The sequence below is a fragment of the Ornithodoros turicata genome, chromosome 3 (assembly GCF_037126465.1).
Source record: "Ornithodoros turicata isolate Travis chromosome 3, ASM3712646v1, whole genome shotgun sequence".
NCBI classification, from domain to species: Eukaryota; Metazoa; Arthropoda; class Arachnida; order Ixodida; family Argasidae; genus Ornithodoros; species Ornithodoros turicata.
This window is the reverse complement of record NC_088203.1, coordinates 10,694,916-10,713,726: the sequence shown is the minus strand read 5'-3', so window position 1 is coordinate 10,713,726 and position 18,811 is coordinate 10,694,916. Positions and strand designations below refer to the sequence as shown.

General features: G+C 46.9%; 1 protein-coding gene across 1 annotated transcript; it reads left to right on the top strand.

Moving 5' to 3' along the window:
• The first annotated feature begins 50 nt into the window (after positions 1–50).
• Positions 51–14,777, top strand: LOC135388051 (MFS-type transporter SLC18B1-like). The gene is made up of 15 exons (XM_064617344.1): positions 51–169; positions 4,806–4,860; positions 4,960–5,470; positions 6,562–6,657; positions 7,368–7,441; positions 7,612–7,759; positions 7,965–8,033; positions 8,246–8,345; positions 8,707–8,855; positions 8,996–9,094; positions 10,668–10,756; positions 11,848–11,943; positions 12,138–12,212; positions 12,606–12,699; positions 14,144–14,777. Exons 3-15 carry the CDS (start codon positions 5,168–5,170, stop codon positions 14,294–14,296), a joined length of 1,545 nt encoding a protein of 514 aa, XP_064473414.1. The 5' UTR covers positions 51–169; positions 4,806–4,860; positions 4,960–5,167; the 3' UTR covers positions 14,297–14,777.
• Positions 14,778–18,811: the final 4,034 nt, after the last annotated feature.

The following is an 18,811-nucleotide window of genomic DNA, read 5'->3' as shown; positions in this document are numbered from 1 at the left end:
CATGTATCCGCAGTGTAGGTGAAGGGATACGGGTCGCCATTTCCAAGCGCCAGTTTGAGCGCTCAGTTGGGAGACTGCATGCACTCCCGATGCTGCAGTGAAATGCATGCAATCTTGATTTAAGAACAGCGGCTTAAGCGGGATCCTGAAGAGAAAGGGCTATAACTGCGTAAGTATTTTTGTTGCTTACTTCTCACAAAGCGAAGTAAAGTAAACTTGATCGCGTCCTTGTTTCCGTGTCGTATCGTATCGCATTCGTGGCGTCAACTGATAGTCGGTCTTTCGGACTTCCGCTATGTTAATAGTGAGTTTTAGTGTATCGTACGTTATCGCCTTTGCGTACGTAAGGGATAGCGTGGTGGTTCTGCGCACTGCGCGAAGCCTTCTTTATGCTTTGCGCGCGCGCACAACCACCAACGCTATCCCTTGCGTACGCAAAGGCGGTAGCGTACGGTACACTAAAACTCTCTATTATCAGACTTGTACGTAACGGGTAATTGCGTTACCTGTAATCAATTACTTTTTGAGTAATTTGTAACGTAATCGGTTACTTTTCTGGCTATGTAATTTTTTGAGTAATTACAATTACAATTTGCAGTAATCAATTACCAAGTAATCAATTACTTTGAGACCGCAGAACCCGCATTGTTCGGGAAGACAAAACTAGCTGCCCTCTGCAAATTCCAAGACTGCCGTCTTATCTCTAGAATTTTTTCGGGAACACGAGTAGTGTATTTTCGAGTCCACTGTCCCCTCCCCATTCATGTGGACTATTTTTCCGTAATCCGGCCTGCATATACAGTAGGTTGGACTGGTTGTACCATAAACCTGATGAGTCATCTGTGGGAGTCCCGGTTGGGACTATTTTGTCTTTTCTCACTATACGATACACAGTCTCAGATCTGACAATGGGCATAGGAAATTCATAGTCTTTGATAATGCAAATATCTGACTGAACTGGACCTAATGTAGAGTGACTCAACAAAATTATTCGGCGCAGCATGATCTTTGATATCCTTGCGCCAGTAAAGTCAAGTCAAATCAAATCAAATCAAATCAAATCTCACTATACGAGTTATTATATATGAGCAATGGACGCAGTTTAGAGGTACAAAACAGTAGTTATTCGAGGCACGCTTATGCCCACATGAAAACTGAGCATGAGTGAAATATATCGTAAGTCGTAAAGTGTAACCTTCGTCTTGACACGTACATCTTTAGTATCTTGTGAACGACAGCCCTTTAAACGACGGCTTAACTCTACGTCGTACTGGTCGTTGAGCCGTTGGCCACCCATCAGCATGCTGTTAATGAAAATTATACTGGGTATACGTGGTTAGCTAGTGTCTCAGGATTAGCTAGCACAACAACATGCGGGCCCTCCATCGCCGTGTTTTTCCCTCATCTTCTACTTCAGTCTAAGAAAACATTTAGAACAAAACTACTTCAGTCTAGGAGTCATGTGTTCGTGTCGTCTTTCAATGTGCTCAGAGTCAGGCTTTTGCATTATGAAGAAAACCCCTTTTGTCTGCAGCACATTCGCGCGAACGTCCAAATAAAGAGGAGAGAGTCGGATAATCAGACGCCTATACTCCTTTGCTATATACTGTATAAGTGTCTTTTTTTTTTTGCGTTTTTCGCGCACATGACAGCCGATATGAGGCTCAGAAGTGAGAAGAGAACTTGCAAGTGAAAACAAGTAATAACGACGGTAGTTGATAAGTACCTATCTATTACACGGTATTTGACATGCAGTTTGCATGCACGTTAAATCACACTGACAAATTATTGTGCATGACCTGCGTACTATGGGGATAAATTCCAACTTTGTCAAATCCAGATGGCATCAGAGCTGTGCTCTGCTTGAGCGATGTGTACACCTCCATGAGCCACGAAGCATGCAGCGGCTTCAGGATATACTAGATCGCAAGTCCAGCTTTATTGGAGACTGGCTTGGACTCTCCATCGAGCTTTGGACGACGCTCGCGTAAGAGCGCTGTATCCGAAGCAAAGCAGAACATATGGCCTCACAACGGGGACCTGATGTGTAACCGTCCGAGGCTATTTAGAGGTCGTGGCTATTTCGCTAGTGTCCTATAGCGTAGAGAGTAGAGTTCGGCCTAGGAGTCTTCTTCCCACTTTGTACCATAATAGATTGTATGCCGTTCACGGGATCGCCAATTTAAGTGCCCGCGAAATACTTTTCGCGCCAGTGGCCCATCAAAACGCGAAAATATTTTCCTCGCGAAAAAACAAAAACAAAAAAAGAAACACTTGTACAGTACTCTCTTCCCTTCTCCCCATTGTTCTCCTGCCAGCCGCGATTTGCAGGCACGCAAACAACTTCCTGTCTCTCTAAGGAACAAAAAAAAAGAAAAAAAAAACGAACTGTCAAGGCAACATTCGTGCATATATGAATCACTTCTCCCTCGTGATGCGGGCGATGAAACTTTGCGCGTAGAACCAAATCAGAGCATTGTTATTCAACCAACCAACAACAACAACAACAACAACAACAGAGCATAGCAAAAGAGAAAAAAAGCATATTTTCCTTGCTTTCACTGCATTCCAACAAAAAAGGAGGGGGAGGGGGTACGGTTGGGTGGACGAGCGGTCTGCCTGCCTATGCTGACGGCATGTTGCTCGGAGGAGAGGGAAAAGGGGGAACAGTTATATTAGTTGCTGGTAGGCGGCATGTGTTCCTATTCGCCCCGTGATCGAACAGTGTCGGCGCGCAGCGGAGAAACGATGAACTACCGTAGTGTGGGTAGCTTCCTCGCGTAGTCTGCTTTTACACGTTTATTTTCCGCGTTCAGTGCAGTAGGTGGAGCATTGGGGAACTGAACAGTATCGTACCATCGCGGCACAAGTGATCTTGCGGTGGATATATACAAGGACTAGGAAAAGAACCATCAACTCCGAACATTGGCCAGCGTGATATCCACACTAGAAAGGTGACGGTGTCGCCCCCTATACGTCGATCTCGCAGTGAATAGCCGAATAGCCGCCCTTGTGTGTCGACGACCTTGAAAAGTCCAGCAGAGCTTTCTGGGTGAGCCTCCGACGCTGGAGGTTGCCACGGGGATAGACAATCTCCTCAAGTTGACAAGATGTGCGGGGTTGCGATCGTGCTACGGCATGGACATTCGGCCTGGTATCCAGGTGCGGGGATCACGTGATCGTCTTGATGTTACATTCGCCCAGTATCGATGACAATAATGGACTGGCATTGAACTCACGATCACGGGGCAGGAGCACCTCGATATTCTCGGTTGCAAAATCGCCGATCTCGAAACTCACGTTCTCGAAACAAGGAACGTCAAGGGGAATGCTCCATTGCTTCTTAAGATGATATGCCGTGTTTAAAAGCACGACATAATTCACGGGTTTTCGATGTCTGTCCAAGTCGTTTTAGGGAACGAAAGCCACATTTTTGGCAGCCGTTACGCTTAGCAGGGCGGATTACGACGGAGCGTTCATGCTGGTTAGTTTATTATTAGGTTAGTCCAAGTTCGATGTTTGCATTCCCATGTCCAGGATAGTCTAAGTTCGCCGTTGGCAGTTTCCCGCGCGCGACTCTGCATTTTATAGTCAGATAACATTCGTTTACAATGGTTTATTTTGCAACGGGGATTTGGATCACTTTATTTCGGTCGCGATTGCACCTTTGGGTAGGTATGCAACTTTTTCGCTCCAGCTCCAACTCCAGGTCCGGGTTCGGGTCATGTGCATGTCAGTGTTGCAGTAGTATGAAAGGTAAAAATGGAAAGTAAATGCAAAAAAAAAACACAGAAAAATGGAACGAAAAAAAAGCATCTGAGCGCAAAATACGACTGATAAGATATGAAGTCTAAAACGACGACTTTTCGTTTTCTGGGGAAGGAGAATGGTGGCTGTGTTCTCTTTTCCTGTTTAGGGTTATGTATACGGTTGCATAATTACTGCCCGTATTTTCTTCTTTTGGCTCCACATCTCGTACAAACCAGCCGCTTGACTCGAAAGCTTATTATTTATATGTTACCTCTTTGTGACAGCAGAGCAATTTGCTAATGGATGCGATGCAAGTAATTCGTGTGAGAACTTTTGCTATCCTCATTTTCTCGATGTCTAGACGAGCTAAAGTCTTGAAAACCCTAACGTCGCAATTTTCGACCCTGTCACGCTCATGGTTTCACAGAAAATAAAAATTGACAATTATTGCGGGCAACACTGTGATGAAGCAGACTCCAGCTTCGCATTGCCAGTCAGGTACGCTGGCGAAACTCTTCGCATGCTCATAACACTGGGTCTAACGAGGCGACGTCTATGGCGCGTCGCGTGTAAACCAATATCGCAACAAAAAAATGCTGGATACATGAGCGCCAGTGTTGCTCGCTGAAATGAGGGTTCTTGCACACCGCGTCGTCGTCTCGACCGACTTTGATCGGTATAAAAAAAGAAAAGGGAACGAAAAATCTGACTGACGTCTCACGTGTGTGCCATATTGGGAGCTATTTATCAGCAACAAGGCCTTTACGGTACTTGTAAAGTTTCTGGCTATGTACCCGATCAATACTGTGGTCTCGGCTGTCGAAAACTGTATTTATAAAAACCTTAGAGTTCCAGTGAGACATATTTCCTTTGAATTGTGAATGGTGTACATTACTGCAATTCATGGTGGCCAGCACCGCCTGTAACGCGCAGAAACAGCGCTGGTTTTGTATTATCGATAAGGAGCTTCTCGGCAAATGCTCGCGTCAGTGGTTGCCATCATTACTCGTAAAGGACAGCGTGTCTAATTGTGTACTCCTCTGGCTTTCCTCAAGTATACAGGGACACTACACGCAACACAGGAAGCACAACGCCAGGACCACTTGTCAGGTAGGAGGCCCCATCGTCAGCATCGGGAAAGCTATCCTTGCCATCGAAGGAAGAATCTCTACGGATGCTAGAATAAAAGCACGGCATCTAATCTTTTAGGAAAACAGAATAACAACTACAAGACGTTTCACGACAGAGGACGGTCAATCGCCGTCAAGACACTGGAGCACCGGTGCAACACAGTCGATATTGTCAAACGCTGATGACATCAAGTGGAACAGGAACATCACTAAAAGTCGTTAAAGGAACACACCCAGCAGACTCCTAGTATTAACAGCAAGCACAACAAGGAAGTTTTGTAAGAACAATGGTCCGCGCCCTTATCTCAGAACGGGAAGACCCGCCATCCGTGCATGATAATCGAGGGTTCAGAATCGACGGCACTGTGTCCCCAGTACCGCCACGAATAGGCCATGCAAGCTCCGTTAGCAGATCGGTTCAAGAAGAGCCATCCGCTTCTGAAGATTCAAACAGCAGTCTAGCGAAAAGTCAAAAGGACAGGTCTTTCTTGGGACGATGTCGTCGGAAGGCTTGGCTTCTCCCACTCATCCACACACAGTTCTGGTATGCGGCTTGCTTCTCCCTGCTAGCGCCATATTTCCCACCACTGGTAAGTCACACTTCACGTGCATAGACGGCGCTCGTTAGTCATTCTGGTTAGTCATATACAGTCGAACCTCGTTAATATGGCACTCGTTAATGTGATATCCACGCTGTATGGCCATTTCCCAATGGCGTCCTTATGTAACTCTTTTTTGTTGATACGACAATGACTGGTATTTTCAGCACAACTGTAGGTGCAAACACGAATACTTTACCCTCGTTACTATGACCGTTGGTCACTGCACCGGCGGTTCTCCTGACCTCTAACGGCCAAAACGGGGACCCACTTTTGGGGTGACTCATGTTGTCCTTGTCTGACGTGCTTTAAAAGAGCAGTGTCCTTGATCATATGGTCAGAGTGAGATGCTGCAGTCATAGGGCATTCATCGAACATGTCTGAGAACCAGGACAAATGAACAGAGCTGACTGCGGGAATGAAGTAGTAGATATCAGTCAGATTGAGAATTACTCTAAGCAAACGTATTTAGCAGACTTTTTCAAAACAAGAAAAAAAGTGTTACAAATTCTTTTAAAATGCCTCATTATACCAGTTTGCGTAATTTTCTACTTTTCGTCGTTTGTACGTAAAGGGCATGGCACGCCTCGTAGCACGTGGTGTTCGACAATTCGCTTTATGACTAAAATCAGCGGCCGTGGTCATATATTAACGAGTTTCAACTGTGTAGGAGGAAAATAGTATAGACTGTATAGTCAGTGACAACTTAAGTCCTACAATTGGAACCGCCCACTCATCCGTGGAAGGCTGCTGCGATTGGCTACCAGCGTTGGCTGCCGGCTTTCTCTCCAGTCCCCAGTTGGCCGCGCCGCAATACATTCGCGCGCCACGGAGCGATTCTTATGTGGGGGTGGGGTCTAGTGTATGATTTATGTTGTCACAGACTATAGGTCCCCGACTTTGACTCAAAGTGGTCTTCGTTCTCTTTAACTGGATACAACCCATCGCCCCTAACATAAATATAAAGAAAAAAATATCCGATAATACACTGAACTGTCCCTTTAAAGATATCGGATCCTACACATCCCGCATTCCACACACATACGCATGTTAGCTTCGCTACAGTATGTCTCTCCCACCAGGCAGAATCTAAGGGTCTCTCTGCCTCGAAGTATGGCTTCGTGTTTTCGAGTCTCAAGGCCACCATGCTTATAGGTTCCATCGTCACCGAAAGACTGGTAAGTTTCGCAGCTGTATTCAAAGCGTATTGACCGTCCGTGTAACACTAAGAGTAGATATAGTTTTAGTGAATCGTACGCTATCGCCTTTGCGTACGTAAGGGATAGCGTTGATGGCTCTGCGCATGCCCGTGACAGCACGCCTTATTATCCTGTCCACCGTATGAGCCGCACAGACTATATCTATACAAGCTTCTTTAGCTCGGCTGGATGGCGGACATCCGACCATCAGTTCCGCTCCGTGCAGGCATTTGTGCGATTTTGCGCAGACTCCAAGTTGGTGGACACAGTGTGACGGACAGTGTGTATGAACAGTGTGTGTGAGTGAGTGACCAAGTGTCTTTGTCACTCATTGTTAGTATTCTAGTTAGCCATTTTTATTTTCTTAAGTGATCTGGCGAAGTAGCCGGCTCTCGTAATGAGTGCTTATTTCTCCATTTTTTTTTCTTTCCTTATCAACTCAACTCAACGCCCATAACAGACAGACAGACAGACACAGACAGACAGACAGACTTCGCGCAGTGCACAGAACCACCAACGCTATCTGTTACGCACGTTATCGCCTTTGCGTACGATGTTCTAATACGCTCTAATGTCTTTCTTTCCCTTTCTTAATAACGCGTCCTGGAGTAGCCAGTCCCGTGTGGCTCGAGACTAACATCTCCATTTTTTTTTCTTTTAAAAATCAATCAATGAATCTTTCTTTCCAGATGGTTTATATGAAGCCTTCCACGGTGTACCTCATCGCTCAGGGAGGATACTTCCTATGTGCTCTAGCCTTTGGGTAATGCCCGCACTCAGTGCAATATTTTAAGTCTCAGTCCGCCTCTCGTATAGGGCGTATAGTAGAGTAGCTGATCCCAGCGCATCCCAGCGTCCAGTGTCTTTGTTTTCCTTATGTCCGCCCAACATAAGTATACCCTGGACAAATGGTTTCCTCTCTATTCCTTACAGAGCCCTGTATTGGTCTCCGGGAGGGGATATCCTCTTGGGTCTCGCTATAACAGCTGCCATGTTTGGCGGCTTCTTGGGGGTCATGTACGGGGTGTGCATGTATTCCATTGTGATTGAGAGGTTCACCGGCAATTCCGGAATCATCATTGTGAGTCACATTGCGTATAACACATACGCCGACAGGTTAGCTCTGATTAAAATCTGTTGTAAAAAAAAGGTTAGGAAGGTTAGCGCTGTATTGAGACGAAGTGGCAATACGGAACAATCAATATCGTTCTCCATTCAATAGTGTGTGTTCTTTGAGATGATGATATAATGACACTGATACTTGCGTTCTTGTTTGTCACGTTTAGGCAAGCATGGAGTGTCTTTGGGGAATCGGCAACATGACCGGCGCTATTCTAGGTGGTGCGCTAATCGATGTAAGTTTTGCCACCTTCCCTCGATGCACCGTTTATAATGTCACAGCTCCATTCAGCATCTTAGCGAGTAAAAAAAGCTTGGTGCAACTTTTTGCACAATCCAGGCATTTAAGAAAACGCGCGTTACGTACCTTCTGGAGCATCCGAAAGGACATATATCCCTCGTTTTCAGGTAAAAATAAAAATCAACGCTGCTGTTTCTAATTTCCTAGGAGTGGGACTACCCTTTACCGTTCTTCGTCATCGCATGCATCATGATGCTATCCTTCCCAGTCATAGCAAAGCGAGGACCGATACCAAAGGCACACAGACGTAAGCTGACATCTTTTCATTCCAGACGAAAATGATAGCCTGTGAATTGATATATCTCCATATACCTTCAAAGTGGTACTCAGCTTAATTTGTGCTCAAGAACAGAATAGAATAGAGTAGAAATAGCAAAATAAAAATGGAAATGTAGGTCGTACTGGTGCGACCAGCTGCTCCATGACGCTTGAATGACAGGCGAGAGACTAAGTAGTCGAGGTCGATTACTTCGACGAGAATAGGACTCCAGAAGTAACCCTGAACGGTGACCTGCACGTCTATCGTGTTCATGGCACATCAATGTCATTGTCGTGCACTGTCTGTGGCGCTGTGAACGCACATTTCATTGAACTAAAACTTCGCGCAGGTGTGATAACAGACGACATCTCTTCCGGGCAAGCGAAGTACTACAAAGCTTTCTGCGATCCTGTCTTCCTAGTCGCCATGGTAACCGTCATGCTCAGCTGGGTCATATTTGGCTTCAACGAGCCCACCTTAGAGCCTTACCTCCGTCAGGTAAAGAAGAGCAAAACCATAAATACAAGGTTCTTTGCTTTTCTTATTGTGTGTGTGACCAGTTTATGTTCGCGGAGATTGTTCATAAAAGACGTAAAAACCTGCGTCGAAATTTATCATTTATTTTGGCACTTCCGTAGTTCAATCTCACCAGTACAGAGACTGGCTCCGTGTTCATGGTGCAGTACGGCAGCTATTGTCTCGGTGCACTGCCCGTGGGAATACTCTGCAACCGACATGTAAGCACGTCTCTCTTGATTCCGGGACCTTATTGTGGAAAGATAGTGGAAACATTTACGCTAAACATTTATTTAAACGTTCACCGTTAATCCACAGTTGCGCAGCAGTTTGAATCTGACTGGATGCCTTAGTCAATTTGACCACAAAGTGTCTTCTACAAAACAGTGCACTGCCGTGGTCGCCTAGCCTGTTTTTCTTCTTCTTTTATTCTATGTACTCACTAAGACTACATAGAGTCACTAACTAAGACCTAGGCCGATATTCGAAACGTTGAAGAAGAGCATTTTTGTTGTCGTTTACGCCCGACCATAAAAGCTGGGTGAAATCACTCATGAAGGGCTTCATGCGTGTCCCTCACACTCACCTTACGCCGATGAGGTGAGGGTGAGTGAAGTCAAGCAGACGATGAGGCCAATCTTATAGCCTTCGTGATGCCCATCGTGAGGTCTCCCACTGATAAGGCCTCGCCGCGCTTGAGGCGTATTGTGAGGACATGAGTTGGACGCATATGATGGTGAGTGGCTACGAGTAGGGTTCCCACATTTCGTAGTGAAAAATACCGGCCGAGGGAGAGGAGGTTGAATAGAGGGAAAGGAGGAAAGCCTCACGGGAAAGGGAGAGTGGGTGAGGGGTGGACGAGCACGCACAAAGAGAGAGCTAGCGTGCTCGCTCAAGATAATACGAGGAAACATATGTTCGTGTGTGTGGCCGGATCACTGATGCTAGAAATTGCTATATACAGGCATGAATGCTACACTGCGTCATATTGGAGCAACCGGATTGGACCGCCCCTTACTTTGAAAAATGCATCCACGCAGGCAAACCCTTCTTTGCAGGCGGAGATCTCATGATAGTCGTATACGAACTAAGTTCTAGCTGGCTTGGCACAGCCACCAATAGCTTTGCACAACCACTGCTCTTGTCCCCTCCAAACACAAAACTTAATGAATAACAATGATAATAATAATAACAATGAATAATAATAATAAGAAGAAACGACTGGTGACTGCGGAGTTGGGTTTATTCAAGCTGTAGTAGAATGTTGAAGGGAAAACCCCGTAAAAGCCCCTATGACTGGTCTTGAGCCACAAATACCGCCAAAAGTATGCCGGTATCACCTCCCTCCCGGCAACCGGCAGAGCGAGCAACTAACCGGCCGTGCCGGTATAATACCAGCCTGGTTGCAGCTGTGAGGCGTGGTTTTGAGGTCATGAATTGAAGGCGGGTGAGGGCGACAGTTAAAAAGAGGATTTGAGGGTGAGGGAGCCTGCGCGTCTATACTAGTGAGTGCAGTGTGGTTACTATGAAGGAAGGGCCGCATACGTGAGGTCTGGTATCCCGAATGTCTGGTGAGGTTAAGGTGTGTGAACCGAAATTCTCACCTGTACGTCCAACTGAATCGCAACAAGAGAGAGAGAGAGAAAGAAAAAAAATCATTTTTTGCATCTAATAGATCTAAAAGAGCGAAAACGGCTGCCTTGAGTTGGTGACGCTGATCAGTCATCGGGAGATGTTAAAATGGAACCGGCTGATTAGCACCATGTCACAATGCGATATGCCTTCTTGCTGCAGTGGGATGAATTCTTCATGTTCGTCGGCCAGTCTCTGACAGCAATAGCCTACCTCATCCTTGGACCTGCACCTTTTCTGCCGATATCTCCGTGAGTACATCATCTCAACATGCTACGCTCTGTCACTGCGCCAAAGCAGTGCTTTAAGACCAGACTTCGTTCGCAACATGCGCGTTATAAAAAAAAAAGAAGAAAAAAGAACTACTTGTAGAATGAGAACATCACAAACATTCCAGCGCAAAGCTAAGTCGTGCTTCGCTATTCCAAAGAATGGACACTTTTCACAACGGTTTGTGCGCATGCGCATGACTTTGAGGCGCCGGAGAGGGTTATCTCCTTCTTCACTAGATGGCGCAGTATGGGGGCGACAGCAGTGGGGCCGGTAGGGAGACCGCACGAAGGGCGCGAGCTCGATCGGTTCCACTCCGGACCGGTTTTGGTCCTTTGCGCTACCCACGTGGATTTGTTTTGATGCGCTCCGAGCGTAGTTCGTTGGAGAGGCGCTAGGTGTGGGGGATTTATTGGCAGAAAAAAAAAAAAAGGGAAGATAAAAAGAAAAGGTCAGCCGTGCACCACGCCGTCTTGCTATTCACCCCCCCCCAAAAAAAATAAAAATAAAAAGAAAGTAGCTAGGATATGACGCGTATGTGAAAAAGATCCATTGACTTCCTTTAGTTACATCAAATGTCACCCTATCCTCTTGCTTGAATGCAAGAGGAGAGGGTGCGAGTGAAAACTATGTGAGAGGGAATAGCGTTAGAGTCACTAAATAGGGAGCAGAGTAGCGACAGCACTGAGCCGGGGAGCGAGACCGCCATCTTGAGTACGACGCGGCTGCGTCGCCTAGCAATGGGATGCCCATCTCCCCCCTTCTCCGCCGGAGGACTGCTCACAGTCGAGCCAGCTCGAAACCGAGGAAGAAACCGGTTTTGGATGGAGGGGACTCAACATGGACGGCGCGTTCTTGGGAGGAGAAACCACGTGACACGATCGGCCCAATCGCGGACACCGAACGGGGGCTGCGGCGCCGAAAAGGAATGCGGATACTCTGTATCTCTATTTAGTGACTCTAAATAGCGCGGCAGGAAAACCCAATTATAAATTGTTCAATTACATATTATTAACTTAACGCAACTATTTAATTACAGTTATGTCATTCGCTATTATCTGTCTTCCTGAAGGTCCCTATGGATGATCTACCTATCTCAAGTGTTTACTGGTGTTGGCATGTCCTGCCAGTTCGTCTGTTCATACACCATCGCCCATAAGAGACTACTGTAAGTACAGAACGATAAATACTATTACGACTGCCAACAACGGCTTGCAAACTATAAATGAATACGAAGGGAAACTGAAGCTATATCAGTGGTTGCACCTCAATGCACTGACCTCTTTTCTTGGAATCTAGTGCACTATCAGGAGTTGCCGTCAGTGAATGATACGTAATTACTTCTTTCTACTCGCTTTTCAGTAAAAAAGGCTACCCGGACACAATTCGAACGAGTGGCTTTGTGTCCAGTTGTTTGTTCACGTTCCTGGTATTCGGGTAAGTGTCAGTGTCTCACAAATACGTACGCGCACACGTTATGTTTACAATACCGGTTTGAGTGTTTGCAATGACAAAATGCCGAAGAAAATATAAAAATAGAATATAATAGAAAGGAGGGAAGCGAGAACGCGATTGACAACTTTAGCAAACCGTTTTATTGGATGGGCAATGTGAAGAGATGGAAAAAATAGAAGTAGAGACTTTAACTTGGACAAGGTACTAAAACTTGGAAAGAGAACAAAAGGTTGTTAGTACACTCTGTCTTTCATATAGAAATTTGTTTAAAATTTGCAATCCCATTACCGATATCGCCGGAGACAACATAGAAAGAGAGAAGAAGAAATGAAATTAAGATATGGTAGTGGAACTTTGCTTCTTATGTTTCTCAAGCGCAATCACCACGCCGCCTCTCGCCGGATTCCTGGTGGAAAGGTTGGGCTACAGGATGGGTACCATGCCTCTCTTTGCGATCTTGGCTCTGTGGGTGAGAAATATATAATAATCACTTATTTGCTTTAAAGGAGTTTTGACACTTTGATAGATGCGGTTGATTGTTAATTACATTATGTGCACATTGTACTTGATGCAACAAATGCGGCGACCGAAACAGAGACGACAATGCAGACAAGGCGCATAGTTTGCCTGTTGCGGCTTGTCTGTGTTGTGTTGCAGTCGTCTCTGTATTGTATTGCTTGTCAGAGTCGTCGTATATAGATGACGAACATTTGAACACACTTCCACGGCGAGCTCTGACGTCAGAGAGGGAGAGAGTGTCTGCGCCAAGCCCATGCTTATTGGTCCTCGGAAAAACGTAACCGCTCACACGACCCCTCAGTGACGGAGCTGCTCGCGTCGATGACACACCGACCGTTGGCTGAGTTTTCCTGTTGGACTCGTCTCTTACTCCGCCTGCTGTAAAATATGGAATGCAGGTTGACGACAATCAATCAATCAATCGATCTTTACGGGAGGAAAGAAAGAGCAAAAAGCCACTCGTTGTAAACAACCGGCATTAGGGTTTATTCGAGACAATTAGGGGCGACGTGTAATACCACCGGCACACGGGCACGTTTGTACACCTTTCCATTAGGGGACCCTTACAGCTGTGAAGGACACTTTCGCGAAACGAGTTCGTATAGACCCCTACCCGAAAAACGTCATCATGACGTTGGTAGACAGACTGAAACCGAAACAAATGGGAAGAGGAGGGCTGGGTTCCACGAATAGGCATTTGGTCGCTGCGTCCTATTGAAAGAGAAGTAGGACCGAAGGTCGCGTCCCTTTCAGGGACCATCGTAATCCCCTCAAGACCTTGGCTTTCCGACGCGACCTCGTTCGCCCCTAGCTTCGAGTGCAGTTCAATTCTACCAAATTGGTGGCGCTGTCGAACATTATGACGTCATTTGTCTACAAACAGGGAGATGTCTATTGGTGACACACGGCAACAGCGAACTCTTTTTGGTGTTTCGTTCGAAAAATATACCCAAAGATGTCGGGCTAGATGTTTCCATTAGAACCAGCTTACACGTCCAATATTGTAACAGTATAAACATAACGATACGACCAATTAATTCAAACTACGTACTGCAACCGCAATATCTGCACGCAGACTTCGAATACTTGAAAAATGAAAACGCGGTCTAGCCTTCGTTCGAGAGTATTGTCATCGTATCGCCGTTCGTTCGAGGCTACGCCATGTGCCTTTGCAGGCGAAAAGGAGACCGCCGATCTCAGCTTCCCAAAAGGACCGCTTCGTAAAAGGAGATTCACATTTGCCATGTGTCACGTTACGCTCCTTTTGGTGTCCCTAGGTGTCCCAGGTGCTCCTTTAGGTGTACGTTACGTCTTTTAGGTGTCCCAAAGGAGTTGGTGTAAGAACGTTGCGAATGTAGGATCATTCTTACATCCTCTAACTGGTTGTCTTACAGAGCGGGGTAACGTTTGTGCTATGGCTGAGCACCTTGTGCTCCAAGGAGACCACCGCATCAACATCCGACGTGACTCCGAAACAAGGTCACGTGACAACGACTGCCAGCGTGCCGAAGGATGCGGTAGATTACGCGGAGCTGTATTGCAGATAGTGCCAATGCAGGCTCCCGTTGAGGCAACCTACAGGTGCAAACCTTGCCCAGAAAGCAGCCAGACATGTTTCTGTTTTCGTTTTCTTCAAGGACGATGGTATAGACGGACGGAATCATATAACCAAAGAAGGGGAAGTTGACCCGTAAAGACAAGCGCTCGCTACTGTGTATTTATATTTTGATATACTTCTTTCTATTTTTATGTACATTGTCTTCGCGTGCGTGATATATTTCTCACGTGACTGCACTGCGCCTGCGCGCTCCTCTTCACGTGCCATTTCTCATACATTCTGGTTGAGAACAAATTCATCATTTTTCTGGGTTGGTGCAGTGGAGCAACGCCCGCTCTACACCGTGTCGACACCTTTGGTTGATATATATATATATATCTAGATAGTACCTGATGAGCACATGACGTACCTGCACCTTTCGTGCAGAGCAGGCTCTGCACGAATGTCTTGTTTCAACGTTTTGAATAAAAGTTGTTCCTAAGCGTCTTCTCAGTATTGTTGTACATGAATAAGTAGACAAAATGAACGTGCTTCGTCTGGGTACTCCAAATGTCACGTGTATGGCTTCCGCACATTTTTTTGTGTGGTTCCTTTCAAGAAGTCTAATCACACTACTGCGTTTCATTGCGTGCGGACGCGGGTGAACGTTGGTTACCGTTGCAACAGGCGCGAGCGGGACCTTCCGCGGTTGAACGCAAGCAGTCGCACTGCATCGTGCCGACGCATGCAAGAACCAATCGCCGCGTTCGGCGCGCGCGTGTTCAGGCGCCTCTCCTCTTGCGAGACGAATTCCAACATGGCTCATGTAAACATGGAGCGTATGGCGTGCGCAAAAGCAATAAAAATAAAAATAAAAAAGAAATGCAGCATTTATTACATTTTTCGAACTAGCAGCACTTTCTGTCATGTCCCACTCAAACGTGGACGGAACGCTTTCTGCCACAACGGTTCGTGGACAAAGAGGCCACGAAAGACGCGTATTGGCTGCTACTCTTGCTGCCCGCGTATATGTGCCCGCCTATAAGCGTGACCGACCGACCGACCAGCTCCCGTGGCTCAGTGGCTAGCGTGCTGGCTATGTCACGTCGAGACTGGGGGGTACCCGGGTTCGAATCCCGGTGCCAGGTGGGCTGCTAGGGGTTTTTCGTGGCATTTTCCTCAGACGCTTTCAGACATATGTCGGCGTAGTTCCTTTAGAAGTCGGCCCAGGACGCACATTCCCCCAGGGCGTCAGTCGTGACGTTGCCCACCTCTGTGAGGCCGACAAGGGCGAGCACTTTCACCAGCACCACCACCTGAGCTTGACCGACTATGGCAAGCAGTCCCATCATGACCACCACTACCACCACCATGTGAACGCACGCGGAACGCACGCATACATTCGCAGGCGTCAGCACGCTACGAAACACAATAGTGCGAACCAAGCTTACAGGGACTATCACATCCGGAAACGTGTGTATGAGACCGATACGATAATGTTCGTCCCCGCTTAACTGTCAACTTGATCAAGTGTTGCTTCCGGAAACAGCTTACATATTAAATAAACGAGTTTTAAAGAATCGCACTCCCTCTGCAGCTAGGAAGCACCAGCGATACAGTAAAATCATGATGACGTCAGCCACCAGCAGGATGGCCGAGCGGACTAAGGCCTCCCGGTCGTTGGTGGTGGCCGAGGTCGTGATGAAGACTGGGAGGTGGTCGGTTCGAGTCCTACCACCGGTTGTGCTCTCTGAGGTTTTTCCCGGGTTTTCCGAAGAGTTTCCAGACGAATGTCGGCACAGCTTCCCCTGAAGTCGGCCAAGGACACATACTATAGCTCCCCTGTCTCCCACACTCTAAAAACAGAACTTCACCGCATAGCACTCTCCTAGCCAACCATCATCCCGAGTGAGATCGGTCTCTCCCATCGTTTGTTGAAAACGGGAGGTGTACGCCTTTCTTGTGGCACAAAAAGTTTAATTGTCACAAAAAGGCGTACGCCCCGCGTTTTCCACAAATCAAGAGCGATAGATGTATCACTCGGTGTCATAGTTTGCCTTCAGCGTGCTATGTGGTGAAGCGTTGTTTTAGGAGTGCACTCCTTCCTGCTGTCCTCTCTCCATCTGTCCAGATCTCTTCAACATATTTATTGTGCGAAAGCACACTTGTGTATTTACAATTTCAGTGCAATTTCAATAAAATGTGGCACAAATAGAATGCACGAAATCCTTGCACGACACAAGCTAAACGGCGCTCAATATCAGTCATGTACACAGAACCGAGAACAACGAAGGACAAGGAAACCCACATCTACGCCCTATCTGTACGTCGCTCACAGCCACAGTTGCTTCGCGGCGCTACCATAGAATAAAAAAAAAAATGACATCAGCCAGGCACGTTACGCTCCTGGCTGTACGAACACGTCCGACGCTAACCAGAGGAAAAAAAAAAGAATTCCACAGCCCGATCACAGACTTTCCGCGACCAGCAGACGCCGTCCCTCCTGCGTCCGATAGGTCGCGAAGGTTCCGCCAGCCGCTCCCTGATTGGACTTGTCCGAGTGACGTTATCTCCGATTTCCAGAGAGGGAATTCCGGAATGCGCTCATCATCCGTCGTCTGCTCTTGCCATGCGTTGCATCAAACTACACGGGAACAACTCCACCAATTCGCGGAGGATTTTCGTGTTATTTTCATTGATGAACCGCGGAGTAAAATGGCCTGTAGTTTCGGAATCGTCTGCGACGGATGTCAGCCCCTTCAAAGTAGCATAGAAGTCATTTTCACACCCACCCTGTTTTCTTCCTATAGAACTGTTAAGTAGGCCAGGAAGATGCACAATGCGAAGTAATTCACACCACGTGACCACAGAGTCATAATTATCGCAGAAATTGAATTTAAAGTACGCCGCAAAAAGCGACCGTGTGCAACGGCGGTGGAGAGCAGTATACCGGCCTGTGATCTGCCCCGGAACCTCACGCTGACGCTACAATAAAAACGCTCGCTGATTGGTCCAGAAAGATGTTGTCTGCTACTCCGCTGTCGTTGCATTGCTCTTGGCTTGGTCATGATTCTACCGCTCCTTCTATCTCAAATTCTTTGGGAAAACTGGCAAAACTGGTTTACTGCGGCAAAGGGAGAAGGCGCTGACCCCCACTGACCGGCGAACCAGAACGAGTTCTTCCTGTAACGTCATCGGTGACGTGGCATCATACCTTCTTCCCGTTACACCCGGAATGGCGAGTTAAGGGCGAACGCGCGGAGCCATGTTTATGTGAGTTTTTTTGGGGGGAAACAAATTGCACACATCAAAACCTTTCATGCTATTCAGTAAAATGACACACACACTTTCATCGAACGTCTTAATCTGATTTTTTTTTCATGACCCTCTGTACTCATTTAAAAAGCTCCCGCACAAGCAGTTCGACGTGCGATTGCTGAATGAGCGCCTGTAGAAGCCAAACAAGCACATGTTTACACAGTGCCGATTTCATCTCACGAGCTGCTCCATTTGTTTTCGACCACTCTCAAGTACGACACCAGATGGCTCCACTTCTGACGAAAATGAGTGCCGATAATGCAAGGGGGCCGCTCTTGTTGCTCTCTGGTTGATCGACTGCGCCTTGGGGTTGCGCAACCGATTTTAAACCATATATTTTGTTACATAAGTCAATTTTTATATGTGACGCGAGCTACAGAGAGCAGGCATAGCAACAGACACCTCCGCGCAGCTGAGACACAATCCGCTAAAAAAAAAAAAAAATCTGCGTGCTTCAGAATGAGCAGCTTCCGTTCACAGATTAGGAGCCGTTACGACTGGTTCCCCCAGTCAGATAAGACGCTCACATACCCGGAAACCACTCGGATGGCATGTGAACAGTGGTTCAGCCGGGGGGATTTCGGGGGTTCAAACCCTCCGAAATCGTACATTTGTTAGTGCATTTCGGAGAAGCAATCAAGGGGGTAAATTTCCCTCCCATATGTGAGGTCCCCATATAGATCCCCTCCTGAAAGATTTTTCTCGCTACGCCCCTGCATGTGGACCAGTCAACTGCGCGAAGCGGTACGCGGGGGAGGCTATTGCAGACGTGTGTGAGGAAGCTATAAAGCCAGCGTAAAAACTGTGTCCATACCATATTCGCAAAGATACTCAAAAAGCCAGGAGACGACATAACGAAAAAAGTGGAGAACTCCGACTTAACGTAACAAAATAGCAAGGTTTACTCAGACGTTTCGTTCGTCATGCGACGGACATCATCAGTGAACATCATCCTGACATCATCGCTGATGATATCCGTCGCATGACGGACGAAACGTCTGAGTAAGCCTCGCTATTTTGTTATGTTAAGTCGGGATTCTCTACTATTTTCGGCATGCCATATTCTCAAGGACACTATCTCTCACGTCTTCCTGCCGCCATCTCTCCAAATGGTCCAGTCTCGGGGCTAACGCGGAAAAATACGTGAGGCAGGATACGAAAGGGCAGTTCGAAGAATGAGGCTCCTGCAGATGACGTCACGCGAAGC

Excerpts from the sequence above, each read along its gene's own strand:
- LOC135388051 (XM_064617344.1), top strand. The coding sequence starts at position 5,168 with ATGGTCCGCGCCCTTATCTCAGAACGGGAAGACCCGCCATCCGTGCAT. Across the intron at positions 7,442-7,611 it reads CTATGTGCTCTAGCCTTTGG|AGCCCTGTATTGGTCTCCGG; the intron begins GTAATGCCCGCA and ends TATTCCTTACAG. Across the intron at positions 10,757-11,847 it reads CCTTTTCTGCCGATATCTCC|GTCCCTATGGATGATCTACC; the intron begins GTGAGTACATCA and ends GTCTTCCTGAAG.